The sequence below is a fragment of the Pipra filicauda genome, unplaced genomic scaffold (genome assembly GCF_003945595.2).
Source record: "Pipra filicauda isolate LSUMZ 115617 unplaced genomic scaffold, ASM394559v2 scaffold226_size1812527_pilon, whole genome shotgun sequence".
Classification (NCBI taxonomy): Eukaryota; Metazoa; Chordata; class Aves; order Passeriformes; family Pipridae; genus Pipra; species Pipra filicauda.
Window position 1 is genome coordinate 932,786 of NW_024104339.1, and position 18,341 is coordinate 951,126.

Here is an 18,341-nt window from a genome sequence, read left to right on the forward strand (position 1 = left end):
CAAAGGAAAATGGCTCTGTAATAACACAGAGCAAGCAATCTGCTTGCAATCACAGGTTAATTCTCTCAACTGCTTTTGCCATGTCAATCCCTAGGTATTATTATCTCTGCAAGGCAATTCACCATTTTCCTGAGGAATTCTGGCCACGGAAGAGATTCCAAGCTCCATACCCTTTTCTTGTCCTGTTCAATGCCTGAGTCTGGTTTCCACTGCAAGCACAATTTTAGATGAATGAGGTTGAGACCTCGGCAGCCACCCTGCTCTCACCACACCAAACTGTTCATACAATTAAAAATAACTGACTGGATCAAGCAACCTGGGACGATACCTTTTCTCCAAATTACTGGCTGACAAAACATGCATCTCTCTTTTGTGTTCTTGAAGTGCCAGTAGCTCTTGATTTCTCTCTCCTTGATGGCTGCAGCTCCTTAACCTGTGCTGGTGGGAAGACATCAGATTGAAGTGAGTGTTTTGGAGCCAAGAGGCATCCTGTGCCAAACCACATGTTTCAGAACCATATTTGGTCCACAAAACACCAAAGGTTTGATCCTTTATTAAAAGCACTGGGTGCTTTGTCATCAGTTTCGATAGGGGTAGGACCCCTGTTTAGGTAAATCCTCGTCTCTTGACCTTCTTGAAGGCCACTCTGTGCCACCTCACACACCTATGGACAGTGTGTTTGCACATTACTACAGTACCACTGACCACCCAGGTGAGACCCTGAGTTTTCAAAAGTTAGCACACAGAACAGGAAAAATGATCCCAGCCTCTGAGGCAGGCTGTTTGCTTTGTTGTTTTTTGAAGTTGTGCTTTTTACTTCTCCTTTTCAGCAACTTAAATGAAGAGTGTTACTTAACCTTTCAGGCCACAGCTGAATCTTTGGACTGAAAGCTGCAATATTATGTGTTACCCTTGTTAGTGGAGGAAGGAAACCTCTTTCGTATCCATTGACGTCTTTTGCAAAATACTCTGTGTATTTTGAGTTTGTTTCTATTTCTACTTCTATTATTTCTATGCCATTACTTATGAACTTCACAGCATTTTCCAGAGACGTCTTCACTGAGATGAAAACCTCAGGGCAACACTCCATTAGGCTTTTATTTTTAGAGGTTGGGTTAAACCTTCTTGAAATCAGTAGGTTTAACTGCATTCCTTTATTTAGGGTAGCTGAAGGAGACATTAAGTCTATTTCCACCCACATTATAAGATTACTCAAGAACCTGAAGGCTCTGGGAGGACAGTTTGGGGTAGGATATTAAAAGGAAAGAAGGTCACATGTGGATGGACTCTACAGTTCAGGTGGAGGAAGAGACAGAAAGATGGAGCATTGAAACAGGCAGGGAACGGAAACTTCAAAGAGCCTGAATAATCAGTGATATAAAACCTGGACTGAATACAAGGATTTGGGGTCACATTGATGCTAGGAGCAGGTCTGGAGCTCTGAGCAAGGAAACTGGCCCTCAATGCCTGATTTCTTCTGTGTTTAGGAAAGAAGGGTTGTGAGCATTCTTGCAAGCAAACAGAGACACATCAGAAACACCTTCCTTTGTCACTCCTCCTCCCACCTGGGTCAACCAACCAGACCCTGAATTTTGGCCAGCAGCACAGGTCAGAGGGAGGAAATGTGCTGCAAAACCTCCTGCACATCTGTACCATTTCACTCTTCCTGCTTGGGTCAGGTTAAGGTGGCATAAAGACACAGCCCTGTTCCTCTAACGCTGCCAGAGCGGGCGGCCCAGGCCCAGGGTTGGGGCACTGCTGTCTTTGATTGCATTGCAGATGGATCCTCACTCAGGATTTCCATTCCTACCCTAACAAACCAAATTTCCCCTGATATCGCTACGGGCAGTTTGAGCTTTTCTGCTTTGCAGAGAACTCCTTAAAATGAGGCCCCCATCACTGGCTTTCTTCCTGTAGGTGAATTAGTCTGCCTTGCATGGGTAATCCTATTTAAAACAATAGGTTGCCTTGCAAGAATGAGGGAAGATAGTTTGGAGCATGATTTTCTGTAAGTACTGTAAAAAGGCCACATAGTAGTTCATCAGGGGACACTTCAGCCATAAAATGACAGTTACCGGTAAAGTTCACTAATAAAATAAAAGATAATTTAATGAGTGGATTTTTAACCCATTTAACAGAGTCTAAATTTGGAAGGCTTTCTTCAGGTGATGAGGCAGACTATGCTTTCATACTCTTACTTTCTGTTATTAATTGAACTAAAAAAAAAATGAGGTAGTAATCTATTCCTTCTGCTTTTATTTTTATGTTATGGGAGAGCACTATTCAATGTAAATAAATTAATTTTGGTAAAAGAGCAGGTGAAGCTGGACACGGAGACCAGCCTCTGAGTGATATGTGTGACACGGTGCCATATCTCTTGAGACAACACAGGTGCCACACCTCAACTGATTTAATACCAGGTAACACAACCCCGCAGATTCTAATCCAAGAATCCTGCAGTGGCAGGAGGGAGGCGTGTGGAATAAGACTCTGTGACCTAAGAGCAGTAAAAGCTGCAGAGATTAGAGTTTATGTAGGAGCCCTGTGGGCTCCCCTCAGCGTCTTTAATTTAGTTTTCATCTCTGATCCGCTCTAACATTCCTCTGTGGGATGGATATTTCATGTCTGGGAAAGCTGGGGGGCTGGCTGACCTGCCAGGAGCTGCGGGGGACGGCTGCTCCCCGGTTGCTGCTGCATCACTTTGCTCTTCAGCTTCGGCACAATCAACAACAACAAACCCTGACACTATTACGAACCTGTAAAGGAGGATTTGAAGCCTCTAGAGGTCACTAAATGGGGACCATCGCTGCAGCGGCTGCATCCTCTGCCCGCGAGTGACACCTGCTGGGTCCCAGGGCTGCAGGTCTGTGTCTGCTCAGGGCGGACTTTCTGGAGGTCTGTGAGCACTAAACCCCCCAGAAAGGCTCTGGACAACATGAGATAAATCTGGGTGGCTCTTTCCTGCTCTGCTGCGTGCTGGCGTGGCCTCACCTCCAGTCCTGGGTGTGGATTCGGCACACCACAATACAAGATATAAAGCTATCAGAAGGAGGGCTATGAAGATGGGGAAGGGTCTATAGGGGCTGTATGAGGAGTAGTTGAGGTCACTTGGTCTGCTCAGCCTGGAGGAGACTGAGGGGAGATTCATCAGGGTCTGCAGCTTCCACATGAGGGGCAGCTCCAATCTCTACTCCCTGTGACCAGTGACAGGACCCAGGGAATGGCTTGGTGCTGTGACAGGGGAGGGTTAGGCTGGATATAAGGAAAAGGTTCTTCCCCCAGAGGGTGGCTGGGCACTGACCAAGCTCCCAGGGCAGTGGGCACAGCGCCAAGACTGACAGAGCTCAAGGAGTGTTTGGACAACGTTCTCAGGGACAGGTGGGGCTGTTGGGGTGTCCATGAAGGGCCAGAATTTGGACTGGATGATCTTTTATGGGGCCCTTCCAACGCAGGCATTTTGATTCCTGTTGCAAGAAGGCAAATCTTGTCTTTATCCACACATTAACTCTTCCACCACCCTGGTTGTGCGGGTTTACTTACACCACATACCAATGACCCAGCCTCTCTTTTTGACACCCATCCCGAGGAGCTTTTGTAGAACACAGTATTTTCCCACAGGGAAAAGTCCAGAGTGGGCACCAAAATGGGATTTCTTACAGTACAATAAACGACAACAAATGTTGCAGTATATACTGTCTATATACTGTCTATGAACTCACATTTACAGTGTTAGAGCTGCAACTTCACAACACACTGGCAAAGGTTCTTTTGTGAGACATCAGTGGGACCGCTGATAGAGTCTTGTGATGATGCTGATGAGGATTTGTGGATTTTTCCTATATATTCTCACAATACGAAGCACCAGCAAGGAGGGCACCGATACCCCACACAGTACATTGGGACTGTGCAAGGCACTGCCCTGGGGCATCAGAGAACAAACACCCTAGGGAGTTGTTTGCCATCCCCTGAGGGGGACCTGATGGAGCGGGACCAGAGGGAAAATGCCACAGCCCAGGATGGTGCCAGGCTGGCAGTGCCCCCACAAAGCCTGCAGCCCCCATTGGGAACTGACCCCCAGTGAGGAGATCATGGAATCATAAGAGTTTTAAGGGGTTGGAATGGACCTTAAAGATCATCTCGTTCCACTCCCCTGCCATGGGCAGGGCAACCTCCCACTATCCCAGGTTGCTCCAAGTCCCGTCCAACCTGGCATTGGACAACCCCAGGAATGGGGCAGCCATAGCTTTTCTGGGCAACCTCTGCTGGGGCCTCACCGCCCTCACAGGGAAGAATTTCTTCCCGACGTCTAACCTGAACTTCCCCCCTCTCAGTTTGTACTCGTTACTCCGCGTCCCGCCCCCAGGTCAGGACGGACCCAGGACCCGCCCTGAGGGGCCGCGCCCTTCCCAACATGGCGCCGCCCCCTCCCCGCCCCATCCGGGTCCCCCCGCCCTCCCTCCCGTGGTGCCCCGCGCGCCGCTCCGGCCACTCCAAGATGGCGCAGCCGCCGGGTGAGTGCGGGGGCTCCAAGGTGACCGCGGCCCCCTCACCCCTCCTGCCCTCCCTCCCCTCTCACCCCGCTCTCTCCCTCTCCCCGCCGCAGTTCTCCTCAAGGACACGAAGCTGATGGACGTGAAGCTGGGCCAGCTGCCCTCCTGGCTGGCCATGAGGGACTTCACCCCCGGCGGCATCGTGGGGGCCTGTCGACGAGGTGAGGGGGGCGCGGAGGGCGAGAATCCCTGAATCCCTTCTCCTGACGGAGCCAGGGAGAGCAGAGCAGCACACAGGCATCTCTGCCTGCCGGAGTGGAGTTTCTCCTGTAACACCTCATTCTCCTATCTGTAAATTTGTTTCTCACGTGAACTTTATTCACCAGAGGTTTGTTTTCATAATTCCTTCTCGTATAAAGGGGAAATGGGATGCCCTTAGTCCTGAACCCACTGGCTGAAAATCTCTAAGTTTCCCAACATCACAGGTCAATAGAAAATAATTTTTAAAAGCAGTTGAGCCCTGCAGATGGTACAAAAGGACACAGGGCACTTAAAATCACTTGGGAAGAGCTTTGACCAGTGTCCTTTGCTGTAGGTACTGATCTCATTCAGGCAGATCCAAACACAAAATATCAAATGCAAGAGTTTGCATTTGATAATACACATATGTACGTATATCATGTATATGCAATGGTATGGAAGAATTAGAGAACTCCAAAGCAGCTTGAACTCATCAAAGTAGATTTAAACACAACATATCAAATGCAAATGTCTGCATAACGTACGTACACCAGTATGAAAGAATTAGATAACTCCTAAGTAGCTTGAGCTCATGAAAGTCACAATGTTTAGGGAAAAAATGATAAATGGCTTTTTTTCCCCCTTTTTTTTTTTTTTTAAGGCTTAGGGCTATTAACTTGAGATCACCTTGCTCAACTGATGCACAGGTTGCCTCCTCCCAGACTTACTTCTGAGACTTTCAGATGTGTTTCATTAGAAACAATTTCCTTAAGTTCTGTGAATCCAGGACGCTTCTTTCTGACTCAGGAAAGCCCACAGCTCATCTGGCTACTCTGAAAACTCTTCCTCCTCCCCAGGTTATGACAGATACTACAACAAATACATCAATGTGAAGAAGGGGGGCCTCGGGGGTATCTCCATGGTGCTGGCTGGGTATGTTGTTCTCAGCTACATCTGGAGCTACAGTCACATCAGTAAGTAAAAACAAGGCTCTCTGTGTGTGCAGGGCAGCTTGGAAGGTTGCTTGGGGTAATAAAAACAGCCTGCTGCTGCTTTTAAAAATAAAATGAAAGATTGTGGGTAAACAAACTTAGCATAGAAACCCTGATTGTTTACTTGGTACATTACCAGCTGGCCAGTATTTTCTTGGCAATGAAGAATGTTTAGGTCTTGGTGCCTGTCTGACCTGACAGGACTTAGAAAATACATGTTCAGGGAGTTTTTCAGAGTGCTTTCTTGCCTGTAATTTCAGGTGTGGTGGTTTTTTTTTCCTTGTGACTTGAGGAAAATTAACTTGCTGTGCTTTGCTGCAGAGCACGACCGGCGCAGGAAATACCACTGAGGCACCATCAGTGTCAGAAGGTGAAGGTACAGCTCCTGAACAGCCCTGGCTGCTGGCACAGTTACCCTGACAGAAGACATCACAACTATTCATGTTGAATCTGTGCTGTTGTGACCAATAATAAAGTGCTTACACTTTACGTTTTCTGAGCTGACACTCTCCTTAATTGAGTTGTTAATTGTACTGTGCATTCTCGGAGTTTCACCCCTCAGGGTAGGTTCAGAGGTGGTTGGGAAAGCATCTGCTCCTTGGACTGCATTATGAACTGGGAGAACTATTGCCACTGATTTCCTGGTTGATAAAACTAAGCGCTTCCTCCTGGCCGTTCCTGGCTGAGAGGATGTGTTTTGATTTGAAAGAATGTCTGAGCTTTAGGTGGCATGTTGGTGTTTCTAGTTCTAAGGCTGTCTCCAGGCTCTGTAGGTATTTGGGCAGTTTTCCATCATTGCAGAGCACTGTCTGAGATGAGACAGGTCTGCAACTCTCATTCTGTCACTGGGATTGTAATGCTCCTTGCCTCAGATAACCCAGAATTTCTGTCAAAACTCTACCTGCTTTCACTGCTAAAGCTGGGAGGTCCTTCTGAGTGGGTATAAGCTCACACATCTCAGCCTGGCCACTGTTCAGCCTCTGGGGGCACAAAGTGTTACAAAGAGTGTCTGACCTTAGACTTGAAACTTGCAGTGACTGCACAGTGAAATAACCCAGTCATTCACACCAGCACAGGCTCTTCACTTCTCTTAATCAGATCAAGCCAGATCACCTTGTTCTTAAAGAAAAATAAATTCACAGCCAGCTTTTGCCATCAGTACATTTCAATAAAAACAAAGTATAAAGGCAGGCAGCAAACGAGAGATGGGGTCGAGTCAGTAAGGCTCACACTGGGGGGGAAATGTGGGTTTTTTTCTTTTTTTTAATACATTTTTTGTCATTGGCCCTTTCAAAATAAGTCTTCTCAAAACAAATGGGGTTTGGGTTTGCAAAAAAATTGCTCTCAAAAGAAATCTCTACCACTTTTAAAAGCAGTGTTCCATAGAAGATACAGCTCCACTTCGTGCTCTTCTCTAGGCTGTGGGAATCCCTGCTCAGTGTGAGCTGGATGATGGGGGGCTGAGAGAAGGCTCTTCTATTCGTACTTTCAAGACATGCTCATTTCCCTCCTTGCTTTTTGCAAATGGAAACTGAGCACAGATGCAGCTTTCCTATTAGGATTTTTGTCCTGTTCCTTACTGTCTGGCCGAGAGATTTTGCCAATTTATTCTCCCCTTGATTGGTTCTCACCCTGAAGATTAATTTCTAACCTTCAGTACAGCAAGAAGCACAGAAACAAAGTGAGTGGACACGAGTTTTACTGCCTGATGTACTTGAAGTGTTAAGTCAGCCATCAGGACAAGCTTTACCAGGCTGGGCCTGGAAACATGACTTTGCTGTTTAGGAGCTACAGGACAGCAGAATCCCTGTTTCTCACTGAGGAGAAGGCATTGCAAGTGTTTAAATTTTCCCAGTCAGTCTTCCTGCTTCCACAGGGAAGGCTGAAACGCTGTAGGTTCTCCAAAAAGAAGTGGCAGAAGGAAAATACTTCAAAGAAACACTGGCCTAAGATGTGTTTACCCGGGGTGCTGCACCAGTAAGGGGTTGGTTTATCTACTGGCTTTTAGATCTGCCTTTCATCAGGGCTCAATGAAAACAGGCAGAGGTCAAAATCGGCTTGAAAAAGGTTAAAACTTAAAAAAAATTGGAGACAATTACAAAAACGTTGCTTAGCAGCAGCCAGCCTCTGACCAGTTCTTTCAGTAATGGCATTAAAAAACAACCTGATTAATAGCTCCAGACATGGTGCTAGGCAGAAACCTTTCCTCAGCGGCAACAGCAACCTTGCACCTTCTGCTCCTTCACTGTCCACTGAGAAAGGCCAGATGTCCTTTGGTGCATCTGTTGGCATAATGACCTTTTTCTCCACACTGCAAGAGAAAGAGAGACAGGAATTACTACACAGTTACATCTTTTTCCTTCTAGCTGCCTTTATCAAGGTAGCCAGCAACTGTTCCCATTTGGAAGCTTTTCCACAGGTGCAGAATTTAGCAGGTGAAGTGAAATATGCTGTCACAAGGGATATGATCTACGGGCTGCTTCCAATCCTTGGAGCAAAAGCTGCTTCTGTGCTGGGAGCCAAGTGATGCCACTTTATTATAACCCACTACAAAGCAACAACCACAAACAGCAAAGGGCTGTAAAACACAAGGAGAATTTCAACATTTGAGGGTTCCAAGACTACTCCATCTGATATGCACTACATCAGAGACCTGTGGGGACTCCCCTGATCTGCTATCCTGAATTAAACAGAGCAAAGTGCCTCTGAACCTGAGAAAGTCATGAGCAGACTCATGACTTTGCACCTTAAAGCCATTCAGAGAATATCCAGAGAAATGCCAATATCTGGTACAACACCATTTTCCAGATCTGTAATTTGCTCGCAGGTAAAATAATAAGCAGCTGTTAAAGGTCTTCAGTGAAATGGATTCAGACATTTAATACCCCCATCCAATCACAGTGATTTTTACAGGCAGAGTTGACACATATAGTGATGTAACTGCCAAGGCTGATGGAACAGGAAGATCCTTTGCCCTTTTCTAGTGCTGGAGTTGGGGCTTGTGGGGAAAAAACCTTTTGTTTTCCCTCCTCATCCCTCCCCTCTGAATTACCTTGTAGCAGGTGACTTGCTCCAGGGGCCGGGGTCCTCTGTTGCCACTGTTGTTGTTTTGAGACTGCATGACTCCAATGACTTGGGGTGTCCTCTGTTGGTTTGGAGAAGAGTTCTGACTCGTTAAGTGCATCAAGGATAAAGATCTCTGTGGTTGTTATTTTGTTTAGAAGGGAAAAAGAGCACCCCATAATGTCAAATGATCAGTTTTCCTCCAAATCTGTGTGTGGGTGCTCTGCCAGCTGGAGCACCAGAGAGAAGAAATCAAGCACTGAGCCTTACAAAGCCCAGAGATCCTGTTTTTCTCTGAAAGCAGATCTGGAGAGTAGGTTTAGGCTGCTAAAATATCATTGCCATCACGGAGGGATGTCACACAGATTACACAAACTGGCAGACTGCTGCACAACCACGTGTGACGTGCTCCTGTGTCGCGTGGGAGTGTTCTGTGACCAGATCTCCGTGTCGAGTTGGAACAATTGTGGGGCTCTCATCACTATGATGCTCACTCCTTAATTCTCCCTTCCAGACCCAAGAGCCTGAGTGCCCAATTTTGACCACTTGGACAATATATTCTATTTTAAAGCGCTGTGGGAAAGGCTTGAGGGCAGGCGTGTGGGGGAGGCAGGGGAAGTGTGTACCTTTTGCTGTGTTTGTGTCGGCTGAGGCAGTGGTGGTTGCTCTGTGGTTCCCATTGGCAGTTCAAACCGAGGGCTGGTTTAGATGGAAACAAGAAAATTGATTCTCAAATCATATCCCAACGTTTTAGCATCAGCTCAGTCAAGTAAATCCAAAGAACAGAATGTTCAGCCAATTGAATTTGGCTCACAGGAAGCAGACCTCCCCCTTTCCACTTCTCTTTCCATGTGTGTAACACATCCCTCTGCCTGTGAAGCCTTCTGGAATATAAAACCCTGTGATCCCACTGCACTGACAGCATCTAATCACCACTCCAGAGTCTTACTGGGAGCTCTCTGGAGAGACCCTGCCTCATATCACAGAATGGTTTTGGCTGGAAGGGACCTTAAACCTCATCTTGTTCCACCCCCCTGCCATGGGCAGGGACACCTTCCACTAGCCCAGGTTGCTCCAAGCCCTGTCCAACCTGGCCTTGGACACTTCCAGGGATGGGGCAGCCCCAGCTTCTCTGGGCAACCTGTGCCAGGGCCTCATCACTCTCACAGGGAAAATTTTTTTCTGATATCTAATCTAAACCTACTTTCTTTTGGTTTAAAACCATCCCCCTTGTCCTGTCTCTACATGTTCTTGTAAGTAGTCTCTCTTTCCTCAGATGAGTAAAAATTTGGCCAAACTAAACCTTGGCTAAACCTCCAAAGCCATTGGGAAGCACTGGAGCACCCTCATTTGACATTTACCAGATTCCAAGGGACACAGAAGGTTCCAGGCCAGGCCTGGAGCATACTCACTGCATGAATTTACAGGCAGGTCCCTCTGGGCAGAATCCTACCAGGTAATTCACACAAATGACTCTCCGAGTGTGCCGGTGTCTGCAGAGGGGACCTGCAATACAGAGCTCAGCAGTCTCCATCTCATAAATCCCTACCCCAGCACTCAGCAGAGCAAGTACACCAGCAGATCATGCAAAGAGAGAACAGCAACACCCCACCCCTGACTTAGAGCCACAGAAACAGCAGCTGTGTGAGGTACATACCGTGTTTACAGAAGCCTCTGTCATACCAGGGACAGTCTTTGATCTTAGACTCCGGGTCAATGTGCAAGAATGGACATTCTTTGTTACTGCATTCCCCTGTACCAAAGGCAAACACACTTCTCAGTCAACGGTGCAGGTCTGAGTTCAAAATGACTCTCAAAGCATCACCTGGATCGTGTAGCTCCCACAGGGCTGTTGCCAACACTCGTAAGTTCAGGCACAACAGTCTTACTGCCTGTCTTAACCTACATGGAGAACACCAAGGATTCATCCCTGGTGAGTAAAGTTCTACCAGACTGGATAATTTATGTGTGCTTTTAAAAACAACAGGGAAACTAAATTTGAAAGAGCAGTCATGATAACAAAACCCAAACATTTAGTGCACCAGAAGCGTGGAGAAACTACAAATTGCACACTAACCTCAATCCAAGGAAACCTACAAGACTGTAGGTTTCTGGCAGCAAGTTGCCTCATTATGTCCAGATCTCCAGAGCTGGAAAGCAAGTGCATAAAGGTTTTGCACCCCCATGCCCTCTGCTGCTCATCAACTCCCCAAAATAAGTCATGCAAAGACCAGCTGCTCAGCCTACTCCTCTCTTACCCCAAAAAATGAACATAAGGCATAAAAGTTTTCAGTGAAAACTTGAACTTCCCCCCTCTTCCTGCAAAGGGGACAAGCTCTTGAGAGTGAAGACATCTACAATATGTCACAAAGTTGGGTGGATAATAAGGTGAAGGACTAAGAGATCTGAAAAAAATGATAATCTAACACCTCATCACACACAGAAGAACCGGAATGCTCTGAAGATGGATGAGAGGCATGTACCAGGATCCTCTTCACCAGGCTCCCACACCAGCAAAGGACAACAAGCAGGGGTTACTTACCAAATTTGGAGTAGAAGTAACACTCAGGCATCTTGGTCATGTCATACTCGTGCAGAAACTCGCACTGGTCTCCCTTTTTGCACAGTCCTCGCAGCCAGTGTTTACAAACAACTGTCTTTTCCCCACTGATGTGTCGGAACGGGCACATGCCCCCTGTGGAAGGACGGGTGGGGCAAGGAGAAGGGAGAAGAGAACAATTCAAATACATGTCACAAGGAGGAACAGGGCAACGGCAACACTTTGTTCCCCTCTGCAATAGGGGTTTCAGAAGACATCAGTTGTGATTTCAGCCTTAAGTGACAACAGCAAAAGAGGGAGTTCCAAAAAAGTCTTGTGTAACCCTCTAAAAAAGTCTCCAGCTCTTAATCTTGACAACTGCAAACCACAGCAATTAATCCAGGCACATCCACAGCAAGGTCTGTGTGTGGCAAGTTCACACCTTCCTTTAACAGGAGCTTTCCTTATTCACCTCCCAATGTCTTTAAAATATACAATTATTTCCCAACTGCTGCAGTTATTCCAACATCCTTCAGTTATATCCTCTATCTGTGTTATGCCCTCAGCTTTACTGATCAAGAGTACTATAAACAGAGCTAGAAAATCTGTTTTTCGCCCGTCCACCCTGCAGGAATAATTGCATTTCCACCCTTCCATATGACTTGCCTTTTCCACATGCCGCCTTTAAAAAGAACTCACAGACAGCCGCGCCCGATTCTGTGGAGAACAAGGAAATATAGTTAATTTCAACAAAGCTTCATAGCAACTTTTTAATTATTTCTCCTCAACATTGAAGGAAAAGCAGCGTTTTGGTTTGGGGAATTTACTTTCCTTGTTCAAGCCTGGTCCTTCACAAATATCTCTAATTTTCTTGGGGGCACCAAGGGGAATTTGCAGAGATTTGGTGGTGCTTGTTTTGTTTTTCAGCTATTTTGGTTTTGTTGACTGGGTTGTCCTCTGCCATTAAGTCAATCATGTCAATAAATCACAGAATATTCTGAGTTGGAAGGGACCCACAAGGATCATCGAAGTCCAACTCCTGAACCCTTTACTTACAGTCCTGGCCTTAATAGTCTTATAGTTTTTAACCAGAACAGCCCGAAACAACCATTAGCATGTTATCCCTTGCTGATCCTGACCAATAGGAATGTTCAAGGGAGTTAAAACAAAACTTTAGTAGACTAGCCAAAAAAATCCAGCAAACTACGAGTCTCCTGAGTCTGTTTGTGTCAGACTGAAGGAAAAGGTTTAGAGACTCAGCCACAGATAAATCTAAAGATGACAACTCCCTGCCATTCAAAATGCTTCATGTATCAAGAAGTGATGAAAGGAGAAACATAAAGTACTGTGCAGGACAGTGATGTTTATTCAACATGAGCACCTCAGTGTTCATTTTTCCAGCGTGGCTAGGTACTAACGAGAGTTTTCGTTAAGTAAAAAACAAAAACATCTGGATTAGGACAGACACCTCATGGGAAAGTGGAAGTTGGGTGGATCTGAGGATAAGACCCGAGGAAGACCCTGAGATCCCTGGAAACCTCCCACCCACCCCAGCCCAGCCCAGCCCAGCCCAGCCCAGCCCAGCCCAGCCTCCTCAGCCTCACAGTCCCAGCGGCCCCAGCACCCAGGGAAGAGAGACCCCACACGCACTGTCCATGCCAGGGAAGGGCAGCGGCTGCGCCCCCAGCTGCTGCTCCACGGCCAGCTCCAGGTCGAACGTGATGTGGTCCACGCTGGCGATGAGCTCCTGCATGGTGGCAGCTGGGGGCCGGCGGCAGCGAGAGGGTAGGGGCGGAATGGTGGCGGTGGTGGCCGCGGCGGCCGGGCGGGCCCGGGCGGGCCCGGCCCGGCCCGCTCCGCTCCGCGCCGGCAGTGCCTGCGGTGAGGGGAGGCAGCGGCGGCAGCCCCGTGGCCGCCCCGCGCCGCCCGCCCGCGGAATGACGGGACCCACGGCGGGCACGGCCCGCCCGGCGGGCAGCGCGCGCGCTCCCGCCAATCAGCGCCCGCGGCGCCGCGTCCCCGGCGGGCAGCGCGCGCGCTCCCGCCAATCGGAGGCCGCCCGCCGCCGCCCCGCCCCTTCCGCGCGCGCAGGCGCCGAGGGTCAGAGGAGGGGCGGGGCGGGGCGGGGCGACGGTGCGTGTGGGGGGCCGGGCCCTCTCCCCGCTCCCCCTGTCCCGCTCCGCGCTGCCGGCCCGCTCGGGCCCCCGCTCCGGTTTCCGGTCGGGTCCCGCGAGGTCCCGGCTCCGCTCCGCGCTCCGAACCCCGCTCGGGTCCCTCCTCCCTCCCGGGGGCAGCGGGCACACCATGAGCTCCCTGCGGCTCCTCGTCCCGCGCTGGTGCCGCGGTGCCTCCCCCGCTGTGCTGCGGGCGCGGGGCGCGGCCCCCGGGGGTGGCTCCGGACCGGCCCCGTTCCTGCCCCGGCCCCCGGGCCAGGCCCCGCTGACACGGCTGTGCAGCTCCTCACAGCCCTCCTGCAAACTGGCCGGGAGCGGCCCCAGGGACATCGGTGCTGGCACCTGCACTGCAGCCCCCGAGGAGGAGGAGGAGGATGAAGATGAAGGCGTGGAGTTCGGGACGCTGTCTGATAAGTTTTCCTCTAGAAAGTATTACCACAAAGCCTCATCACGCTTTTGGGATTTAAAGCTTCAAGAAGAGGGGGAGGAAGAACCAGAAAGAAAACCTCGACGCGGCCCTAAGAACACACCGTACTGGTACTTCCTACGGTGCAAGGCCCTCATCAAAGAGGACAAGGTTTGGTCCCAGTTCTTCTCTTTTTTTTTAATATCACTGATGAAAGATGCAGCTCTGACCCATCTATCACTTACTTGGTATCTCTACAGAAAGAAAAAAAATAGAATTTGTTGTAGAATCGTCACAGAATACCAGAATGGTTTGGGTTGGAAGGGGCCTTAAAGCTCATCCAGTCCCACCCCCTGCCATGGGCAGGGACACCTTCCACTAGCCCAGGTTGCTCCAAGCCCCGTCCAACCTGGCCTTGGGCACTTCCAGGGATGGGGCAGCCACAGCTTCTCTGGGCAACCTGTGCCAGGGCCTCACCACCCTCCCAGGGAAGAATTTCTTCCTAATCTAAATATCCCCTTTTTCAGCTTAAAGCCATTCTCTTTTATCCTGTCACCACATGCCCTGTCAAAAGTCCCTCTCCAGCCTTTGTATGAGGAACCCCACGCTCTGTAGGACTTCTACTGCTATCTGCCCACAGCTGCATGCTTAAATATCCATTGTAATTCATTCTCTTGTTCCCTTATTGTGGATTTTCCTCTTCCCTCTAGCTGGCAGAGGCTCTGGAGCTGTTTGAGGTGCAGATGCTGAAGGAGGAGCGTGTCCAGCCGGCGGAAAGCAATTACACCGTTCTCATTGGTGGCTGTGGCAGGGTTGGCTATGTGAAAAAGGCATTCAGGCTCTACAATGACGTAGGTTTAAGTTCTCTCTCAAAACATTTTTCCAAACTAAAACTGTTCCAAACATTCAATCGCTTCACTTTGTCTCCAAAACGCCTTTGAGTGAAGCGTTGGCACCTTCTTAGCCTGAAACTCTTAAAAGCAAGTTAAAAAGTTCTACAAGCCCTGCCTTAAGGAAGCAAGTTCAACTGCTTCTTCTCTTCCCCTAGATGAAAAAACGAGGGTTGGTCCCCACGGAGGCCACTTACACGGCCCTGTTCAACGCCTGCGCCGAGTCGCCGTGGAAGGACTCGGGGCTGCAGAGCGCCCTGAAACTGCGGCAGCAGCTGCAGAGCAAGAACGAGGAGCTGAACCTCATCACCTACCACGCCCTGCTCAAGGTCTGCGCCCTCTGCTCGGACCTCAAGATGTGCTTCGATGTACTCAAGGTAAACAGGTCGTTTGTCCCACGTTAAACCTGGCCTGCTGTGGTTAAAGCTCCTGGAAGTCTTCATGTCGCGTCGTTTTTTTAATTTAGTTTCCAGCAGAGAGAACGGCAGATCATGTGTTTGTGTTTCATTGGGCCTTCATTCTCCTGCAGCGAAATTCTACATACCAAACACCAAGTACCTAAAAAGAGGCAGCTTTGGCTTTAAAATTGGTCAGGTGTTATAAAAATAACATCAGGTGTGTCAGAAACTTACCAAACAAAGTTTCTGTGGAGTTCGCACGTACCCTCTCTGTCTCCCCTCCTCATTCTGGACACCTGTATATTGATACCTGGCTCCTTTTAGGGCTCTTACAGCAGCTCTTCTCAGAAGGGTCAGTCTGGGAATAGCTAAACAGATTGTTGTTTCTGCCTCCAGATTCCCCATACCTCCCATAAGGATCTGGGCATGTTTCAGGGCTCTCTTTCTCCTGGAGCAGTGGTTCTGTTCACCCTATGCCTTGTTTCTTCTCTTTCCCCAGAAAATGACAGTAGAATCAGAGCTTCACAGCCAACTGCACCAGACTGGATAACTGGGAAGTTTAATGTTTTCTCTGCTTTTTTAGGAGATTGTGCAGAAGGGGCATGTCCTGACAGCTGAGACCTTCAGCTTCCTTCTCATGAGCTGCATAAAGGACAGTGAAAATGGGTTCCGATACGCCTTGCAGGTGTGTCCTCATGTTCTAACTGGGAGGGGGAAGTGCTGCTGTATTGTAACTCATCACTTGAACACAGTGGGTGGCTCAGGGCTGGTGAAATGGGAGGAGCTCAGCTCCTCCTAGGACAAGTTCTGAAAACTAGACTTCCACCAGGACATCCTATACGCTGGTGAACAGCCCTGGATCATCTCACAGGGCTCCACTAACTTGAGGTCACTGTCCTTGTCGTGCTGTAAACTCACTCCTCTGCACACAGATCCCATTGACAGATGTGCCTACAGCCTGCTAGACATGCTGCTGTTATTTAATATCACATCAGGTGTGCATCTTCCCCTCTTCAGGTCTGGAAAGAAATGACTAAACTTGGGATAAAGGGCAACAGCCACACCTACAACCTGATGCTGCGCGCGGCGAGAGACTGCGGGATCGGCGACCCCGTCCTGGCCTCTGAACTCCTGCTCAGACCCCCTGAGAACTCACCTCAGCTACAGCTCCCACCTGGGAAGCGGAAGGAAAGGATGAGAAATTGGAGGAAGAAGGGATCAGAGAGTGTTGCTGTCCAGCTGGATGTGGAAGCTATGGAAAAGCAATTATTTCAGGAGAGCTCGGTGCAGCCCGAGGAACCGATTCAGCAACAAAATAAAGATGTGAATCAGGCCGAAGAAGAACCAGCTGCTCCTGACAGCCCCGGTGTCACCCACAGCAGGGCTGGAGCCTTGATGAGGAGAGACCACAGGGAGATGGAGCTGGAACAGGCACACCCAAGCCAGGAGCTGCCTTTCTGCAACCTGCCCAACTTGCTGGATTCCAGGATGCCTGACGCAGCCGTGGTTTCCTTGGGGACAGTGGCCACACCATCCCACAGGCTGGCTTTGATGGGGGACGTGGAGGGATTCTTGAACAAAATGAAAGAGGACAATGCAGAGCCCAACATTAAAACATTCACGTTACTGGCTGAGCTGGTGGAACCCCAAAGCCCCTCAGAGTCCTCCTTGCTGGCACTGCTGGATGAGCATAAAGTGAAAGTAGATGTGACCTTCTTTAACACTTTAATAAGGAAGAAAAGCAAACAGGGAGACCTGGAGGGAGCAAAGGTGAGAGAAAAACCTCAGAACCGGCCCTCTCACCACCTCCTTGTCTCACGCCTCCTGTGTTTTGCTGTGAGACCCATTTCTCTGTCCATGACAGAAACTGGGATCTCACATTTTTCCACAAACTGGTACTTGGGTTAATTTCTAAGTATTTATGGTTTCCATTCTAGCACATCCAGCTTCCTGTCTGGAAAGCTATAGTGATGCTTTTTGGGAACTGATGCCAAGACTTGTATCTTGCAGAGCGTGCTGCCAGCTCTGGTGAAGAGGGGACTGTCACCCAACCTCCAGACATTCTGTAACTTGGCAATTGCTTGCCACCAGGAGAAGGATGGACTGCAGCTCCTCTCGGATTTGAAGGTAATCAAAGAAAAATCCTCTGCTGCTTGGGGTTCAAGCTGCAGGGAGAAGCAAAATGAAGGGTTAATGCTGCTAAAATACCTGCTGAGGTTTTTGTGGCAGGTAGTTGTGTTCTCACTTCCAGGGAGGTGTGCTCCTTGTGTGAGAAGGAGGCTTTTCCTTCTCCGAGTTCTGCACTGGTCAGCAGATAAAAAAGTTTAACTGCAGCATTTGTGGTTTCCAGAGGTCTGGAATAACTCCCAACAAGTACATCTACAGCACCCTCATTGCTGGTGCTGTGAGGAAGCTGGATTACAGTTACCTGACAGAGATCCTGCGGGACATGAGGAACAACGAGGTGGCTCCCAACGAGGTGATCATCCGCCAGCTGGAGTTCGCAGCACAGTACCCCCCAAAATTCGACAGGGTAAGGAGCCAGCACTGCTCAGGGTGTGAAGGGGTCACAAAGGACAGCAGCAAGGGAGGGGAATCGTAGATGCCTGAGTTTCCTTTGGGTTTGTCTGATCTGGCTGACATGATCACTCTTTCTTCGGTAGCAGCTTGTAGCTCTCTTGGTACTGAAGTGAGTTCTTGTCTAACAGAAACTTGTTTTGTTGGATTTCTGTTTGCAGTACAAGTCTAGGAACCCATACCTGGAGAAGATTGATGGTTTCCGTGGCTACTACTACCGGTGGTTAAAAGTTATGGCTGGAGAGGAGACCCCCCACCCCTGGGCCAAATACAGGACAGCCAAACGTGGGGTGCAGGACAGCGAGGCCGAGGCCGTGCAGGAACAGTGAGCAGGAGGAGGGCATTTCAAGTTCTTCCAGCACAAGGAACATGCATGACTTGCTGCTTCAAACTGCTTGTAGTAAAGCTGCTTCTACATAATAAAATATTTTGTTTTAAGGAGAAGCAAATACGTTTTCAGTGGATTTCCTTAAGAGGATTAGACAGGCTGTAGTTCAGCAAACCCTGTGCTTAACAAGGAAGAAGCAAAATCAGATTGAACAGGGCTTTAACTCAGTGCTGGTTTTGACTGT

At 48.9% G+C, this 18,341-nt stretch overlaps 3 protein-coding genes across 3 annotated transcripts; 2 read left to right on the plus strand and 1 right to left on the minus strand.

The window, feature by feature from the left end:
* Positions 1–4,462: 4,462 nt before the first annotated feature.
* Positions 4,463–6,221, plus strand: ATP5MF (ATP synthase membrane subunit f). Its single transcript, XM_027743027.2, has 4 exons — positions 4,463–4,511; positions 4,604–4,711; positions 5,588–5,704; positions 6,044–6,221. The coding sequence occupies exons 1-4, from the start codon at positions 4,496–4,498 to the stop codon at positions 6,070–6,072; spliced, it is 270 nt and encodes an 89-aa protein (XP_027598828.1). The 5' UTR covers positions 4,463–4,495; the 3' UTR covers positions 6,073–6,221.
* CPSF4 (cleavage and polyadenylation specific factor 4) lies at positions 5,215–13,251 on the minus strand. The gene is made up of 8 exons (XM_027743026.2): positions 12,975–13,251; positions 11,991–12,041; positions 11,328–11,480; positions 10,443–10,538; positions 10,198–10,291; positions 9,412–9,484; positions 8,775–8,867; positions 5,215–8,033 (listed from the first exon to the last, which is right to left on the minus strand). Exons 1-8 carry the CDS (start codon positions 13,075–13,077, stop codon positions 7,965–7,967), a joined length of 732 nt encoding a protein of 243 aa, XP_027598827.1. The 5' UTR covers positions 13,078–13,251; the 3' UTR covers positions 5,215–7,964.
* A 237-nt stretch (positions 13,252–13,488) lies between these two features.
* Positions 13,489–18,218, plus strand: PTCD1 (pentatricopeptide repeat domain 1). The gene is made up of 8 exons (XM_027743025.2): positions 13,489–14,075; positions 14,615–14,755; positions 14,953–15,171; positions 15,776–15,877; positions 16,210–16,962; positions 17,203–17,319; positions 17,543–17,725; positions 17,931–18,218. The coding sequence occupies exons 1-8, from the start codon at positions 13,629–13,631 to the stop codon at positions 18,096–18,098; spliced, it is 2,130 nt and encodes a 709-aa protein (XP_027598826.1). The 5' UTR covers positions 13,489–13,628; the 3' UTR covers positions 18,099–18,218.
* Positions 18,219–18,341: the final 123 nt, after the last annotated feature.

Coding starts and splice junctions, on each gene's coding strand:
- CPSF4 (XM_027743026.2), bottom strand. CDS start 13,077: ATGCAGGAGCTCATCGCCAGCGTGGACCACATCACGTTCGACCTGGAG. Junction 11,481..11,990: donor AAAGGCGGCATGTGGAAAAG/GCAAGTCATATG, acceptor GTCCTTCCACAG/GGGGCATGTGCCCGTTCCGA. Junction 9,485..10,197: donor CCTGCCTGTAAATTCATGCA/GTGAGTATGCTC, acceptor CATCTAAACCAG/CCCTCGGTTTGAACTGCCAA.
- ATP5MF (XM_027743027.2), top strand. Junction 4,712..5,587: donor CGTGGGGGCCTGTCGACGAG/GTGAGGGGGGCG, acceptor CCTCCTCCCCAG/GTTATGACAGATACTACAAC. Junction 5,705..6,043: donor CTGGAGCTACAGTCACATCA/GTAAGTAAAAAC, acceptor GCTTTGCTGCAG/AGCACGACCGGCGCAGGAAA.
- PTCD1 (XM_027743025.2), top strand. CDS start 13,629: ATGAGCTCCCTGCGGCTCCTCGTCCCGCGCTGGTGCCGCGGTGCCTCC. Junction 16,963..17,202: donor GAGACCTGGAGGGAGCAAAG/GTGAGAGAAAAA, acceptor TGTATCTTGCAG/AGCGTGCTGCCAGCTCTGGT. Junction 17,320..17,542: donor AGCTCCTCTCGGATTTGAAG/GTAATCAAAGAA, acceptor TGTGGTTTCCAG/AGGTCTGGAATAACTCCCAA.